Consider the following 18,293-nt stretch of genomic DNA (forward strand, 5'->3'; position numbering starts at 1 on the left):
TAAGTCACTTATTCCCTGTAAGACAGACACTGCCACTGCTCTTGTCTGGAAATCACCCAAAAAAATTCCCTGCTACCTCTGCCTTTGTATTCAGTTGCCTCACGGAGCGATCCTCATGCAATGGAAGCTCTTTCATCACTGCCCGCTTCAGCATCAATCCTGCTGCACCATTTATTCCTTCTGGGACATCACCCAGATCCAATAGTTTCTCCCATTCCCACCTAACCCTACTGTGCCCAAGCCAACTGACACCATGGAAAAGCTATGTCTTGGCAGAGCATCAGACCAAGCTGTAGTTCAAAGGACATTTTAAATCGCCCCAATCAGTGCTCTGTGGGCTTTTACAGCCTTCCCTCTAAGCTCAGCTCTAATGGGCAGGTATAGACAATAATAACCTGGCAGTCCTAGAGAGCTCGACTCAGCTTCTGCTGGTGAGAATTAGCGAGGATGATAAAGAGCTTGAAATGTAGAAATGGGGCAAAGAAAGTGTTTGAAGGAAGTGGCGGAAAGGTTCTATGATAACAGCCCAATTGCAAGGCACAACTTCAAAACACAATGAAAATTAAAAAGCTTTTGTGACTAACACTCTATGGTGGTGCTAACTCCTTTTGCCAGCAGAGGCACAAACTAGAAAGTACCATAGTCTTTGTTAAACTCAAATACTTTTCTCTCTTTAATAGATGGCTCTGCAAAGTCTCTCCTCTGAATACATCACTCAGGGAAGTAAAATGTGCATGTGGCAACCTCTTTTCAAGAGAGGTTTGGGAAAGGGTACATTAGAGGGCTCGGCATGGCTTTCTGAAGTCCAAATGTTTGTGCAAGTTCTTCCTAAAAATATCACAAAGAAATTAAGTGGACAATGGGGAAAAAAAAAAGAAAAACATTATCACGTTATGAAAATTCTCCCTTTATGTTGCTTTATGGTCTAGGAAGTCAAGAAACTGAATTAACCTATAGGGAGACATCAAACGTGGCGCTGCCGACCTCATTATGCTACAGGGCTCCTTCAGACCATCGCTGGCACTGCTGGGAGAGGCAGTGCCTTTCCACTTGGAAGGAGGGAGGGAGGGAGGAATTAACAGCTGCGCTCTGCCTCTCTGTCACCAAAGGAATAGAGACCAGCTGAATCCAAAGGAAGCCAACAAAACGAGAGCAAAAGCCAAACTGACAGAGATTCAAAAAGCTTTGGCGCTGGACCCCCCAAAACTACCTCATACTCAAATTCTGATCTGTTCAAGGCATTAGACTTCACAGAGGAGCCCAGAAGACTTTTTCAAAGCAAGTGTCAATGCCCATCACATTTTTCTTCCCAAGACATCACCCTGAAAACTGAGACGTCTCCCAAGACAAGATGAAAAAACGCTACTTTATGCTGCCTTTGGAACCCCAATTAAGTTTCAAAAATCAGCAGGCAGCTGGTGAACTCTCAGAACAGTCAGAGTTCGGGGTGTAAGTCCCGCCGGAACCTCGGGCTGCACAAATGCACAGCGTAACACTTGTTTTGCTAAGCAACGTTCTGAACTTGATGAACACGTTGTTTTCTCTTGCTACATTAACTAGAAACAGTAACTACACATCCTAAAAAACTACATTTGTAGCATAGGACGACAGCTTTAAAGGAAACAGATATTTCCAAAGGCTATTAGTTATCCATCATATAAAATACCAGGAATTGGATTTTTTTTAGGGACTCCTCATAAAATGGGGGAATTTTGTCCCCTGACATTTTAAATTCTCCCCAGAAATAAACAGAGTTGATTTATGATTTTCAGAAAAGATGACAGTGCTTTAATTCAGATTAAAGTAAGCAATTCCATAATGAGTGAACTCGTTATGACAGCAGCATTCAACAAAGCATACTTAAGTAATAGGTTAATTATTAACTATATAATTGTTTTATTAACTACTCTGTGTTCAAGTATATCCAGAAATCCAGCCCCATCATATTTTGGCAACAGTTACACTGGGAAAATACTTGGATTATCTATAAAGATACAGCACTTTGAAAACTCAGGATGTGAGAAAAAACATTGAAACTGAAGAAAGAAACTCCTGGTGTCCTCTCCATTGAGCAAAGCTTATATTTAACATTATGTATGGTTTTCTCATATGAGATCTAACCTAAAAATAGCATTTTACTGAGGAAAAATACCCTGCACATACAAAGCTCCATTTTAAAAAGAGCACTGAGATATCTCCCTGTTAAAAATAACATACACCCCTGCATTTTGCACAGACTGTGTTTGCTTCTCCCCTTAGACAGCTGGAACACAATGACGCGGACACCCCTGTCAAACCCCGAGGAGGAGACATAGGAGGAGGAATAATTTGAAGGCTGCCATGGCTTACTCAATATTCCCTGACCTCTAGCAGAGGGAGTCTGCTCCCACTCCCAGTAAAATTTCCAATACACTAGTGATGCTTTATCAGTGGAAGCACTGAGGGTCTTGGTTAGAAAAACCTCTGTAAGCAATTCTATATGGCACCAGAATTGGAGTCTGCCAGAAGCTGAAGTGCTGAGTGAAAACTTTGATCTCACCTACACGGTACAAGTGGAGCTTTGTCACCAGCTGCAGGTGGGAAGGACTTTCCACAGCGGATAAATCTGCAGCAACTTTTGTCATATTCCTCCCATAATCAGCAAGAGAATATGAACACTGGGAAAAAAACCTTGTAATGTTCCTAAGTTATCATATTAACTGTGCTCTGTTCTGGGGGTGAATCTCTTTGTTAATATTGAGGCTTATAATAAACATGGAAAACTTGCTGGATCTGTTTGAACACAAGAACTGGAGTATGGCTTTACTCTCTCCTAACTGAGCAACTTGAAGTTTGCCAGGTCACGTCCTATATAACTAGGGAAGTTTTCCTTGACAGTAAGTCTTTTAAAGGAAACTTTCTCCTAGACAGTAAGACAAGAACATTTCTGTATGTTTTCAATAAGCAGAACATGAAAAGCCCCAGCTCTTATCCTCCTCATCATTAAATTCCTTGGCACAGCCAGCAGATCTGCTCACACTCCTGTGCCCCAGCTTCCATTTGACACACGCCTTCTTTAATCATCTGCAGCTTTCCTTCAGCAGGGAAGGTGATGGCACCAAACATTTTAGATTATTTCATTCCTGCTTCTCCCAGTTATTCTTTTTTTTTTCCTTTTTTTTTTTCCCAGAAAATAAATAGTGGTCACAGTTCTGGGGTTTTACTTCCAAATCGCACAGCCATTGTCCAGTTAGCGGTCACTCTGATCAAATCTGGCAAAGGGTTAGGGGAAAACTGGGCACCACAAAGCCTGAGCTGTCAAATTCCCCATCAAAGAAACTGCAGTGATTTCACTAGAAAGCCAAGACATCTCCCAGAACTGATGCAGACACTTATTGCATATTTATTTTAAGTCACAGTTAGAGTCTTATTAAACTTGATGGTTCTAGTCACTTAAATAATGCTGCAAATGTAGGTCCCTACGCTATGGAGCCAAAGTAATTGGATTTAGATGACAGACCTACAAAAGAGCCAAGCCAAAACATTGTGTCACTTTACAGTCACATCAATAGTGAAACTTTAGCACAGTGTACTTTTACAGCAGTTATAACTTTCTTGAAAGGGGAGACAGCATGTTAAGCACAACATTTAAGTACCTTTTATGTTATGTTGCAGATATCATTGACCAGTGACAAAAACACATTTAGTTCTGTGAAACAAGGTGAAAGCCCATGGCTACCCCTCTAGCCATCTGAGAGTACCCAGACCTGCACTGCCAGTGCAGGTGAGTGCCAAGATTTTAATCTGCTTGGACACGAATTATCTGAGCAGCTAAAACTACATCTACTCAAGTGCTTACCCACCCCCTGAGATCTCACAAAAACAACAGGGGAAGCCTCACACTCCCACACCTGAGCTCTCAGGGGATCAGGGGCTTCACGTGGGATGGCTAAGGAAAATCCATGGGCTAAGCATGCCACATTCAGCAGGATAAAGAGATAAATCACATCTCTGCAGTGCCCAGGTTTCTTGCAGACTTGTGTCCATGAAATATCTTACCTGATTACAGGTGTTAATGTCTATTCCACTTTTCAGGTATTCCACAACTTTGTCCAAATTGCCAGCTCTGGCAGCTCGGAGAAAGCTTGCATTGCTGTCAGACTGTAGAAAGAGCAGAAAAAAATTCTCCAATTAGCCCCTGCTTAAACCAGAGCGGAACTTCATCAGTGGCAAAAGGTTTCCACAATGCTGCAGGAGAATAAAGCCGTCAAACAACTGAGTTTGAATTATATCTGCATTAATTAGCATATTTAAATTAGGCGATGATGGCACAAAAGAACTGCAGACCTGTCAGAGAGAGCAAAACGGAGCAATAATTGCTGACATTCAAAATTTAGCAAGAACGACAAAAAAAAAATCACAGTAACTGATACTTTCAACAAGAGAAAAATAAAGGCATCAACTTGCTAACTATAGTTTTATGGATAATTATATACAGGACCTCTTTTATATATGATTTTATGTATTATTCATTTATTTATGTACGGTGCCTACAGATTTGTATGGTGCTATTTACAGTTTTAGAGCTATTATTTTTGGATACCTATGCTCAAAGTGGGCAGCACTGTGCGCGTAGCTAACCTTAGAACAAAGCGGATGAAGTACTCAAGGCTGAGTATCCAAATCCAGGATCATGCTCTAAACATTCCCACCCCTAAACTGCTTGCTCTCATTAAAAAAAAGGTTTAAAAATCCTATGAAATTCGTTTTTCAGCCAGGTTGTGGGATGCACTGTTAAGCAACAGAGTGTGGAACACCTCAGCCCTGTTGCCTTTGTGACACCAAATTCCCCCGGCTGCTTGAAACCAGCCCAGATTTGGATGTTCCCCCACACAGGCAAATTGGCTACTAAGACACCCGAGACCAGGAGACAAACCCAAGCGGTGCCACAGAAGCCACGAGTACCCAGAATAAGCGTTTGGGAATGTGTACAGGGACAGCAACAAGTGTCCCAGTTCAGTCAGCCGAGTGGCAGTGAGTGCCAGGAGCAGGAAAGTGAGCACAGAGGCAGGGGAGGGCCCACAATCCGTCGGTCTGGGACTCGCTCCTTGGCATCACGAGAATATCCTAAATCCCTCCCACTTCCAGCCACTTATTTCAGTTGCCCAATCCATTTCAATGCATTTTTTTTGGTAGCCCTGCTTATCACTCGCTTCACAATCCCAGATCCCAGCCTATTTTAATCTGCAACAGATGGATGTCATCAAAATCAGCCTCCTTACAAGTGTGCTACATGCCAAGACAAAAACATGGCTTTGTGAGCACATCCTTTCCTGGGTTGAGGATATGTTCCTAAAGACATCAAATTATGTTTTATTATTTAAATATCTTTGAAAAAAAAAAAATCACGTGTCTTGGTAAAAACATTAACCAAGAACAAATATCTGAGTGCATGAGGGGTCAGTCTGGACACTCTGGCTGGGAAAAGCAGCTTTGCCCTCAATAACACAAACATTTTACCTTCTTTGTCCCCATTTTTTTCATGCTTTACTGCTACAACAATCATTTACCATAGCAAAATGACAATAATCGGCTTTATACTTAAAAAAAGGTTAAGAAAGAATGATGCAACAAATTACCATCTACAACTTTGGGTTCTTAGGGATGAACCAATCATTGCTTGTTTTTCTTTCACACAGAATAACACCAAAAGCTCAAAGTGCTGACATCTCCATTATTGCTGGGAGGTCAGACTGTAGCTGAGCCCACACAGCTCCATGTCATTTGTTTCTGGCTAAGAAGACACAAGCATTGCTCTCCAAGCAGATTCTCATTTCCTTGCTTCATAATTTTATTACCTCATAATCTAATTACTGCAGTGTACATCACTTCCAGTCACTTCAAAACACTTTCCATACACCAGAAAATTGATCATAATGCAGAATATTAACTTCTTGTCTACATAAAGAGTAATTCAGCAGTCCATAAGCTTCATATATAAATTCCCATACAAATACCCGAGATTGGCCACAAAACATTGAAAATATTCAGCAAATGTTACAAGGATTAGAAGACTTAGAAGTCGGGAGTACTCAGATCTATTTTCTTTCCCAGCTGGCCAAATCTAATTTTTCATTAGGTTGCCATTAGTTTGTCCTTTGCCCCATTCTTTTAATGCTTGTTAAAAGCATTTTTGTCAGCACTACCGTCTCAAACACTCATTCACTTTAGCACGCTTCAAATTCAAATGCATTTTGACAAAATCCCCCCAGTAAAAAACAGCAGCAGTTTCCTGTTGTCTTACCAGGTCAGAGAAGACAATGAATCTGGATCTGTCAGCTTTTCCAATGGATTCCGTAATCCCTTGAAATATTTTGTTACACAGCCTGTCACAGTCTTCAGAATTCTTCACTGCCCCTCAAAGTCCCTCATGGCCTCCAGAACCACTTGCAGCCCTCACAGCCCATCATGGCCCTTTAAGAGACTCTCAAAGTCCCTCAGAGCCCCTCACAACCCCTCAAAGTCCCTTTAGAGCCCCTCAGAACCCCTCACAGTGCTTGAGACCCCTCATGGCCTTTTAGAATCCCTCATGGTCCCTCCGAACCCCTCACAGCCCCTCAGAGACCCTCATGGGCCCTCAGAGCACCTCAGAGCCCCTCACTCACCCTCAGAGCCCCTCACTCACCCTCAGAGCCCCTCACTGTTCATCTCAGCCCCTCACAGTCCTTTAGAATCCCTTGTGGCCCTTCGGAGCCCCTCATGGACCCTCACAGATCCTCAGAGTCCATCACAGCTCTTTAGAACCTCTTAAAGTCTCTCAGAGCCACTCACGGCCCTTTAGAACCCCTCACAGTCCACCACCACCCTTTAGAGCCTCTCTAAGTCCCTCTGAGACCCTCATGGCCCTTCACAGCCCCTCACAGTCCCTTCACAGCCCCCTCAGAACCCCTCACAGTCCATCAGAGCACCTCATGGCCCCTCAGAGACCCTCACAGATCCTCGGAGCCCCTCACAGTCCATCACAGCCCTTTAGAGCCTCACAAAGTACCTCAGAGACCCACACAGCCCCTCACAGTCCTTTAGAGCCCCTCAGAACCCCTCACAGTCCCCAGAGCCCCTCATGGCCCCTCAGAATCCCTCCTGGCTCCTTAGAGCCCCTCACAGATCCTCAGAACCCCTCACAGTCCATCATGGCCCTTTAGAGCCTCTCAAAGTCCCTTAGAGATCCTCACAGTCCATCACAGCCCCTCATGGCCCCTCAGAATCCCTCACGGACCCTCACAGATACTCAGAGCCCCTCACAGCCACTCATGGCCCCTCAGAGTCCATGACAGCCCTTTTAAAGCCTCTCAAAATCTGTCAGAGACCCTCATGGCCCTTCAGAGCCCCTCACAGTACTTTAGAGCCCCTCATGACCCTTTACAACCCCTCATGGCTCCTCAAGGCTCCCAGAGCCCCTCAAGGCCCCCTCACTGCCCCACAGCCCCTTCACAGTCCCTCACAGTGTTTTCCACTGAGAGAAATTGCCATATCCATCTTTATAGTTTGGTGACTGGTGAAGAAAAGCTGTCAACAGACTGTCATTTGATGGCACTTCCTTCACAAGAAAGAAGACAAAAACACAGACCCAGAGTCCCGTGCACCATATGGTATTTATCACATCCCCTCTTTCTAAGCACACACCCCTGAGCGGTTTTCCTGAGATTTTTACAAGCAGATCGTGCTTGAAAGCAAACACTCCACCAGTGAGGAAGGGAAAGGTTTACAGGAGAAGAGCTCACCTTAAGCAGCAGCATGGGAGCAGGGGAACATGAGTGCCCTGTAATGTGGGAAGGCCCAAAGCTGACATGTTAATGTGCAAAGTCCCAGCTGGCAGCTCTGCCCACCACCCTCAGCCCAGGCAGGCAGAACCAAGGCTCATGTTGTGTACATGCAGGCCCTAAGGTCAAACAAACACATTATAAACATGATATAAGAGTATGGTGTGAGGGATTAGAAAATACTGAGATGGTGCTTTATAGTATGGGTTGAAATCACCACCTGTGGATTTAACCAGCTTTTTCTAATGTGCTGCTCTCAAAGCACACACAGTGACAGAGCATGACAAGTCCTCACTAACTACTTTTTTAACAAGAAATTATGTTTGCAATGCAATTCTAGTACACAATATAGATACAAAGGTAAATGTATATTAGATAACAGAAGAAATTGTTCCCTGTTAGGGTGGTGAGGCCCTGGCACAGGTTGCCTAGAGAATCTGTGCCTGCCCCATCCCTGGAAAGGCGCAAAGCCAGGTTGGACAGGGCTTGGAACAACCTGGGATAGTGGAATGAGTCCCTGCCTGTGACAAGAGGAACTGGATGACACTGAAGGTGCATTCCTAAACCTATGACTTTTGAGGAGCATTTAGTTTTATTGGGCCTTGTAGAGATCCCCAGTCTTTTAATTTTTCCTATCAACTTTTGACTGAGGATAGGTAAATCCAGCCATAAATAAGAATTTTCAGACCACTAGGAACAAATAAACTACAAAGTGGAAAACATCAATACAAGTACACTTATAGCATGAACACAAACATTACTTTATAACTACCTAGCTGTCAGATATTGCATAAGGAAATATAAGAAATCATCAAGTGACTACATGAATATATGACTGTGGATTGTCCCTCTTTTTTGCTAATTACATGGCTGCAATTTAACCTGAATTTGAAACCTATATTTCAGGGAATCTCAGTAAGTAAATCATCTATGGAAATTAGTATTTTAATCAAATAGACCTTCCCTACTGGTTCATTTGCCCCCACTCCAGCTGCCCTTCCTATTGCATTATGTACCACATCACTTATTGCACACAGCACATGCCTGTTTCTCAAAGACATTTTAGACAGAAGTACAAAAATACAAAAATAAATCCTGAAATCATATGCTGTACCAAACCCACAAAACTTTCTCCAAATATTCCAATTGGCTAGTGAAAACCAGCTTCACACATAAGAAAAAAAAGTGGGGGAGTAGAAGGCTTCAACTTGCAAAGGATAGCTTTCATCACAACACTACCCATCAAATATTTGGTTTGAATTGTGTCTGTAGAAAAACTATTCCTGTAGGTTGGATTTGGGTTTTTTTCTCCTCCAGGTAAGTTGAATGACCCCAGTCTGTCCAAAATCAGAAATATCTCTGTGAGAGAACACAGTCCAGCACTACAGGCCTGCAAAAATTTCTCATCTACTAAATACAGTTTGTTAATGAAACGCTGACAAAAAGGTAATGAAAAACTCAAGCCTAATATCCAAATAGGATGTTTACACCTTAATTTAACCTATTTGGGATTTTTGTGTATTACAATCTGTACCTGAGCAGTAATAATCCTTTCAGACTTGCATTTCAAGCATGGACTTGGGGATGCACAGCTTTGATTTTATGGAGAAAATTTTACTCAGCTGTAACTTTTGAAGGTATTGTCCCCAATCAGGACACGAGAAAAACCTGCTTGACATAAAAAATTCAAATCATGATTGGTTTTAAAACCTTCGATGTTCAAGTGAATCCTCTGTTATCAGTGCAGGTAAAGCCAGCATTAAGCCACAATTAATCGGTATGGCAGGGGTAGGTGACAGTGTTAATGCCATTTAAAAACTCCAGAGTTGTGAGGCACTGTTTGTACAACAGCTGTTTCTATAATTAGCAAAATGCTGATAGCTTGTGAACTCTTCCTCATTAAGAAGCTCCTAACTGACTGCTGGCTCATCATGTTAATATATCCAGGGAATGCCTGAGAATTCAGCTCACGGTAGAAGGAAAGCTGCATCTTCTAAACTCAAATTTTCATGGTTTCTTGATGCTATTCAGTACTTAAAGACGCAAACAGAAAAAATAACAGGTATTCAAACACATTTCTTTTTTTTATTCCCTTCTTTCTAAAGTGTCAGTTTAAGCTCCTACCCTTGAGACAACCACTGAATTTTGCCTCAGTGCTTGGCTATTCTCTGATTTCAGGAACCATCTGTTCCAACCAGCCATCATTTAATTGGGTGCAACTCTAAAAGTGGCACAGACCAGGTGCTACCATTACCCAACTCACTCCTCACATACGGATTTTTGCCCATTAAGGAATCTTCTTCCATACCAGCATTCAGATGCAAAATACAGGAATTCAAATAAAATGCTTTTCCTCATGGAATACTTTCTGTAAAACTTGCCAGCAAATTCATCAGTGGCTCACATGTTATCTACTGTACACTGAATTTTTTTTTTTTTTTAGTTGAAAGTGCTGCTGATCTCCAAAGGGCATCACACTAGAAGATAGAGCAGTGACTGCAAAGAGGCAAAGGGTTTTTTTATATGTTTACCTTTTAATTAAACCCCCAGAGCAGAGTCTGAGCCTGCAGTTCTGCTATACATGCCATAATGAGAGCTAAATATTCCACTTGCAACGGCACAGGCTCAGTAATCTAACACTGATAAATGACTTAAATGAGATAATAACAGCTATAATGGACACATATTTTCCCAGCCCTTAATGAAATAACATTCATCTTCTGAAAGAAATACAACAGTGCTTTGCTTTCAAAGCCACTTCCTTTGCCCACAAAAATGTATGTTTTCATTCCATTCATTTAGTGGGAGTGATGAAGGAAGACAGATGAAATCACAGATCCTAAAGAAATTTCAGTATCTAAATTCCTGGATGAACAATGGGCCAAATTTTCTTATTTCAATATGAAAACAAGAATTTTTATCGCTCAGCTTTTCCCATTCAACCGTGTACAAGCGTTTCAGATCAGATTCATCCTGCCGTGTACCTTTGGTTGTATGGAATTTTTTCATGAATAGTTGAACTGAAAATCCCACAATTCTAAAAAGGCAGCTTGCACTAAACAAACATCATGTTCTCATCATCTAGAGCAAGTTCTTATCCAGGAAAAAGACACAACTGACCTTGCAATAAACTAATATTTGTTAAGACAAGAAGAATCACGGGATTTGTGAGATGTGAAGAGGAAGACAAGCTTTCAGAGGTAAGAGATCACTAACAAGTTAAATATTCTCCGCCAAGACGGAGCTAATAGCATCTAGTAATTAATTATGTTAAAATATCAAAGGTCTGACTCCCTAGGTTGATATTGATGCTTGTAAATCAGGAAAATAAAAATATTCTTTAAAGCATCTATTATGAACCTGAATAATTTAAGGTGCTTTGAGTACTTAGGCCAATTAATTGTAGAACATCATGAAAGACATGGAAAAGCTGGCACCACTTTTTCTGGCACTAAGCTGGAGCTGTGGCTGGAGTTGCCCTCACCATACTGTTGCAGACACTGTGGACATCACTTTGCCATCAAGACTGTTGATATTATCAGCAAAAAATATTTTGTAATAACAAGCGGGTGAAATAGGTGCAAGAAGAGAGAATGCTTTTGTGCTATACACTGCATACGATCCAGCATTCAAACAATCCTTGATTTCAAACCAAAACATTTTTAAACACAGAAAATTATTCCCCGACGCAGAAACCTGGGATAGCATTGACCAGATTCCTTCCAGTACAGGCTGCGTTCCTCAGAATGAACATTCTCTCATCAGCTCTGCTAAGGGGTGTGTGGGAGCCCAAATCACGCACTGCCAGAGCAGGTGGGAAGGGTAACATTGTTTGCATTTATTATACATCTTGGTAAAAGCTTTCTTGTGTCAGACAAAGAGGCTGCAACCCAAAGGAGATAATGCGTGCAGCAAGATTCAAGATTTAGAGTGTCCTCAAGAAATTACTTTCATTGGTATGACTGGAGATGGAAAGAACTGTGGCAAAAAAAAAAGAAGCTCAGAAAATAAACTAGGTTAAGTGATTTATGATTTATGCACATTATAAATAAAATATGTATTACAAGTCCACCATATATTCATCAACTTCCGGTGATTTCAAGATTTGCACAAAACAATTCTGTGGCAGTTTCACATCTTTTTATGAGACTGTTCTCAGAAAGCTGCAGTTGAAATTAAAGATTTTTTTTTTTAATTGCTGCTCCATGATCTCAACAAACATATTTTTGAGCAACATAAGGAGGAGGAAACAGCCCAGGTAACAGCCTTACCTGAGCACCAGTTCCTGCTCCAAGATTGCTCCAAACAGACACAACTGAACAATTACTAATGCTGATAGACACTTCTAATTTTTACTAGTGGAAAAGCCAGGCTTCAGCTATTCCATCTCTTGTTCTTGATAGGAAAATTCTCAATTACTCACAGGGAATTACTTTAGTTTTTAGGCTGCTTTAATTTTAGGCTGCTTGTTATATTTCGACACCTTTGACTCTTTTGCCAACTCTGTGAAAATCCAGAGCTTGCAGGATACTATCCAGCCACTCTTTTTTCTCTGCTGGAATGCACAAATGCCTGATCAGTTTGGCTTTGTTTTAAACCAGGAGAAGAATAAAGGGATATTTTGGAAAACTGCGTTAAACCATGCGTAATTTTTGCCACATCTTTAAGTCTAATTGATCTCAAACCAAACAGATTTAAGTTATTTGCTCGAGGGAGGGTTTAAATACACACTTAACCTTGTTCCTGAATTTGGGCCAATATTGGCAAATACAGTAGCAGCAGAGGAGGACGAGAAAACTAATGTAAAATCACTCCTTCCTTAAGCCAAGAAGTAAATGCCTTCTATAAACCTTTTATGATCCTTAGCTGCCTCAGACTTCTGTAGGAGTCCTCCCACTCCGTTCATTAACTTGCCATACTGGCCTGGCTGCTGATTGTACTGTGTCAATGAAGGATTTGTGAGAACTGAGGCAAAACTGCATAGTTTTCTATGGAAAAGAATGGAATAAAAGTCTTTGCCCCAGCTGCATGTCCCTTCCAAAGGCAGTACTGGAAATGACAGATGTTATTTTAATCCATGCTGATTTTACAGTACAAAGCAACATCAGTTATCAGGGTTCTAACAAGGGACAGCACATCTGTACTAGCTGAACTGCTGAACTTCAGGCATGTGTAATCCCTGTCCTTCCCCTGGGCTATTCATCTTCTCCAAAACAAACTTTCTGGTATAAATCGCAGCTTGGAAACAAGGCATGGGTGTCTGAAATATCATCGGCACAAGCCTAAAAAACAGACTCTCAAATATACCTGGGAAACATCATCTTTGCATTTAAAAAAGAATAAAGAGGAAAAAAAGTACAAACCACCCTGAAAAACAACAAAACAAGCACCCCATAGGATTTGGGTTTTGAGAATCAAAGATTTTCTAGTTTGATTAATCCTAAAAACTAGAAATATCTTCATTATTCTAAACAGTAGAAATTTATAATCCTGTTGCTTAATGGGAACATTTCTTGTGCTGAAATTTGAGATTAAGAATCATTTAGTTATATCCTGAAATGGTAAGGATTTGGGACACCTTCACAAGAGCCACATAATTAGTCTTGGCTCTCCTAGTTGACACACATATGTACTGAAGTCTCTTAAATACTGATATGGAACCAAGATTTCCTCTAGGAGAACTGATTATTATTACAGGAAGGAAAAATATTTAGGATCCTCTGGATACCATCTATTGAGATGCCGAGGTGTTGGTAACAACTGTAGAACTTGGCAGGCACCTAAATGGTTTCCATGGCAAGTTTCCATTACTGATGATGCTCCTAAGCAGAGGTAATAATGCTAGAACACCTCTAGAAAAAATTAGGATGCCACTCCAAACCTTATCTAGCATGATAATAACCAGGCTTAACAAAAATCCAGGCTGTAAGTGAAGTTTATGGCAGACTGTTGACAGATAATCCCATCACTCTCAATTTTTCATTCCCTATGGCCAAAGTGCCATTTCCTAATAAAAGAAATGTGCAAATACCGTCCATGCTAAAGGGTCAAACTGCTCTACCCACCCAAACACCATTAACCGATCGCCCATTGATTCAAAAGTACTGGTTCCATAAAACAGAAAAAATTATTTCATGCTGCTTTGAGATGGGCTAAAACAGATGTAAGCAAACGGTGTTAGCACAGTTTCTAATTCAGCAAGACTCACCACACAGATCTTACTTGTACAGAGAAGTAAAAGGAACACTCAAGCAGCAAATGAAGAATCTTGTCATCCTAGGCCCAGACCCTTAACTATTCAGCTCTGGCCAGCAGAGAGAGAAACCAGTTTCACCTAACTTCACCTGCAGAAAAGCAACAATAATGGTCAAGTCCACCTTGCCCAATCTGCTGCCTTGAGCAGGGAGGAAAAACTCCTATGAACGCTACAGTAGGAAAATCCTGTGCTGCAACTCAGGGAGCAGTCTGTCCCAGGCAGTCTGAAATACCTGGTTCTGAAGCAGCAGATTGAATTTGATTCTTAGGTTAGAAAAGATTAGATTAGCAAAGCAATTTTGCCATCTGAGTTGGCTGAATATCAGCTGAGTTGTTCTGAACCTCGTATCTGCTACAAGGCTCCTGGAGTCATCATATTCAGCTTGATGTGGCAACTCTTTTTAATGAGCCAAGACAGGGAGCATGGCTACAGTTACATAAAGGCAGAGGAGATCTATAATAGCTAACAGGGTACTGTGCTGGATACCATATTCCTGTTGGGGGGGGGAAAAATAGATATACAATTTCTCCCTGCAGAACAAAGCTGTACTGACATTTCTAATTTAGAGACACCTCTTCTTCTTTTAACTTCTTTGGTATGGAATCATAAGGATGATAAGAGACTGCAAACATTCTTAGGAAAATAGAGGCACTTTCCTTTGTAATCCCCCCCCAAGCACTGTAAGCCTGAATCAAGACAGACATCCAAAGAAACTTGGCCAGTCCCTACCAGGGTCACATAAAGCCAAGATCTTATGATTGAACACATCAAAAACATTATCAAAGTGCCTGATCTCTGCCTGCTACGAAAAGCTGCGTAGGCTGAATGAAAAGTATCCAGAAAAATAAAAAGGAAAAGAAGCCTCAAAGATCACATGCTGCTCACTCCTGCCTCCTCTGAGGGCTGACCTTATGCCGAAGGGCAGCTCAGAGGCTGGACGTGCCAGAAGAACTGTTTTAGTTTGCTTATTTGTGTCACAGGGGCTTCCATACCTTTGCTAACAGCTTCAGGGAGATCCTCTAATGCCCGGTGAAACCACCCTCGGCAATGGAAGCAGGCCTGTCCTCCCCCACAGCCCAAGGAATCCCACTGGCCCTCCCCCTGACTGCATGTTTCCCACCACAAACACTGCAGATTATTTGTTAATTCAACCAAAAACTGCTTGGTAGAAGAAAAAAAACCCTGTCTGTATCCTCAAAAAAGTAGGTTACTTTCATGCTTTATCTTGAAGAAAGTTTTATTTCAGAGGGTTTGGAGCTAGATGATCTTTGAGGTCCGTTGAACCCAAACCATTTTGTGATTCTATGAAGAACGGGTCCAGCTGTGTAGTCAGTGAAATACAATGTAAAACTGGTCAGAAAAATCCAGCCAAAAAATATGCTACCAGAAAGCCAATATGTCATCAAAAGTTTTTTCTAAGACAGTGCAGAACTCCTTGAGAGCTGCTGCTGGAAGTGCCTCGGGTCTCCTCTTCCCCTACCAACTCGAGAAGTCAGCTCACCTGTTCTTCTATGCTGCACTGCAGGAACTGAGGCATGTGCAAAGCACCAGGGCACACTGAGACCAATTCTAGTGTACATCGACTGCAGAGAACATGAAATTTGGATACACTGACACTGAAGGTTTACTGATCTTCCTATGCTGCCAGAAGTTTTGACACAACACACTTCTATTGCAAATTTTGAATGAAATAACCACTTAATGAATTTCTCAAACAGAATGAGAAATAAAGGGAAAAAAGAGCGAAGAGACACTTCATTTGCCATAGACACCATGCAAGCATTCACATCTTACTGATTTTTTTCTGGTTTACTGCACAAATGCTGACATTACTGCCATAAGTGTGACCCCTTGCCTGTGCCTGGTCCCACTCACTGTAACCCTCACCTGCATTAGGATCTGGGTGGCTCTGTCTTGATTGCACACAGAAAACAACACCATGTACTGGGCAGGCAGCAGCTCAAAAGTCAACTACTGAGTTCAAGTTTGGAGAGCGATCAATACTGGATCATTCCTAGCAGTTGTGCAAACCAAGGTAACTGGATAACATCCATTCATTGCAGAGCTTGTTTCACCCACGGGGTTCCCTCTTCACATACCTCAACCTTCTGGTAGCTGACAATGCTTTGAAGGCACTGCACAGCTCAGCGACAGCTGCTTTTTAATCACAGTCAGGGCAGCAAAGCAAAGCTTCTGCATGGACAAGTTTGGCAGACCCCTCAGTACTGCAAGCTATCCAGAAAGGTTCTGAGCAAAAACATCCTTTGCAAATGCAACATGCACAACCCTCAACTGCATTTTCCCCTGTGATTCCTATTTTCTTCGGCCAAACTTACCAGGGCTTCAGGCTCTTTGCTTTCTTCACTGTTGTATCCATAATAATCCGGAGTTTTATCCAAGTCCTGTATGTTCCCCTGTGTCCTTAAGCCCTTCTCTGAATGACAAGCCTGGCAAATGGGTGCATTGCCCATATCAGTTCTTCTGCTGCCTCCGAGCAGGGGGACGGCCCTCGCACGGCAGCGGGTGCCCGGCGCTCCCGGAGGACAGGGGACCGGCCGGGAGGAGGGTCCCGCCCGCGCTCCGCTCCTCGGCCACTGGCCCCGGGCCCCCCGAGCCGAGCCGCGCCGCGTCCCGGAGAACCCGAAACCCCAGCAACTGCGGGCAGCGCTCGGTGACCATTTCCAATTCAGGCGCTGCCCGGCTATTTTTACACCTACCAGGCCAGCTATGCATGTCAATGGCGTGGGGTGGGCCGGGGGACGGCTCTGCAGCACGGAGCCGGCCGGCCCAGCTCGCAAAGTTAAAGTCCCGCTGGGTGGAATGCCCTACACACACGGGTTATTGAGTTACCCAGCTGCGTGCCTTTCCATGCTTTGATTTTTTCCCCTGTCCTGCTCGGTCTCACTGTGCTTACATAAAGCACTGAATTTCAGAATGTTGCTCACGCCTTCTGAGTTTCTAACTCAAAAATATGGTTTATTTAAGTCTATTATTCAACATCTACTTGATATTTACAAAGCAAGACAAAGTGGATGAGCACAGATTTCACGACCACTTGATTTCAGTGATTCACACGGTATTTCATGTTTATGTAGCCAATAACTGTGATGAGCTTGCTTTGGATTGATATGTCCCCTGGGTATGATTTCAAATGAGCTCAAATGTATCCAAAAAGGACAATATCTGTTGCTAGACCACTTTTGCTCTTGTCTGTGTCATGTTTGGTCTTGTTTGGGATTTTAATTGTCAATTTGGTTGAAGATTGGTGTTAAATCCTTTAGTTAGAATAGTTATGATTAAAAATTGAGGCCAAAAAAAACCCAAAACCAAAAAAGAAAAAAAAAAAAAAAAAAAAAAAAAAAAAAAAAAAAACCCAAAAAAAGGATAATAAGAACAATCCTAACAAAACTGAGAATGAGAACATTCACTCTGTGTCGGAGTTACTTATGATTGCACCCATTAGGCTAAAAACAATGTTCAGGATTGCATGTTGGAATGTACCTCTTATCCAGAAGAGGCTCAGAGCAGAATTAAAAGACACTCACACTAAACCAAACCACCCCACCAAAACCCAAACAAAACAAAAAGGAAAAGGTAGTTGAGAATTACTTGGCAGTTTTCAAACACGACCAGCTGGGGGTAGCAGAGGCAGCAGGGACAAAGTGTCTGCAGGTACCAAAGCCCTGTAGAATACACCACCATGCACATCCAGGCCCGGCAGAGTGGGGCATCTATTTGAAAATTTAAGGCCCAAATTCATCAGAAGCAGAGAGATCCTCAAAGAATTGCAACAACCAGCCACCAACTCTTTTCCCTTTGGGGTTTCAACCAATTGCCAGTACCGCAGCACATGTCAGCAGGCAGCCTGTTGACTCCCACCCAGCTCCCCTCCACAGCAGCACCAGTTAGGATCCAAGAGACCCAGCTCCCCCAGCCCCCCACTATTGATGGGGTCTCTTCTTTGTTAATTATCCTGAAGAGATTTTAAGGGGCTCTATAATTGTTCCTTGCTGATGAATGCTCCTGGATGGATCAATGCAGGTGCTGTGACGGATACATGCTGGATAGAAACAAGCACAGAACAGTTAAATTGTTGCTTCTGCCCATTCAACATTTTTGGCAGCACTTGGCAACAGTTCCAGACTGTTTGTGCAAGGCTCCCTTGCCCATAATTAGCTGGTAACAAGTTCCTTCAGCTCTTCCAAAGCATTACCCTGCGGCAATAATAAGGCGTGTAA

The 18,293-nt window shown here is 42.3% G+C and overlaps 1 protein-coding gene across 50 annotated transcripts in view; it reads right to left on the reverse strand.

Moving 5' to 3' along the window:
* The window catches only part of ANK2 (ankyrin 2), a 277,263-nt gene that overhangs the window by 113,323 nt on the left and 145,647 nt on the right, over positions 1-18,293 (reverse strand). For 18 of the 50 annotated variants that reach the window (XM_038134945.1, XM_038134950.1, XM_038134935.1 and 15 more), the window contains one exon: positions 4,039-4,140. In XM_038134945.1, the coding sequence (XP_037990873.1) occupies positions 4,039-4,140 (102 nt within the window). Of the gene's footprint in view, positions 1-4,038; positions 4,141-16,391; positions 17,351-18,293 lie in introns of those variants that run through there. The other 32 variants (XM_038134949.1, XM_038134954.1, XM_038134944.1 and 29 more) reach the window with 9 other exon arrangements.

The sequence above is a fragment of the Motacilla alba genome, chromosome 4 (genome assembly GCF_015832195.1).
Source record: "Motacilla alba alba isolate MOTALB_02 chromosome 4, Motacilla_alba_V1.0_pri, whole genome shotgun sequence".
Lineage (NCBI taxonomy): Eukaryota > Metazoa > Chordata > Aves > Passeriformes > Motacillidae > Motacilla > Motacilla alba.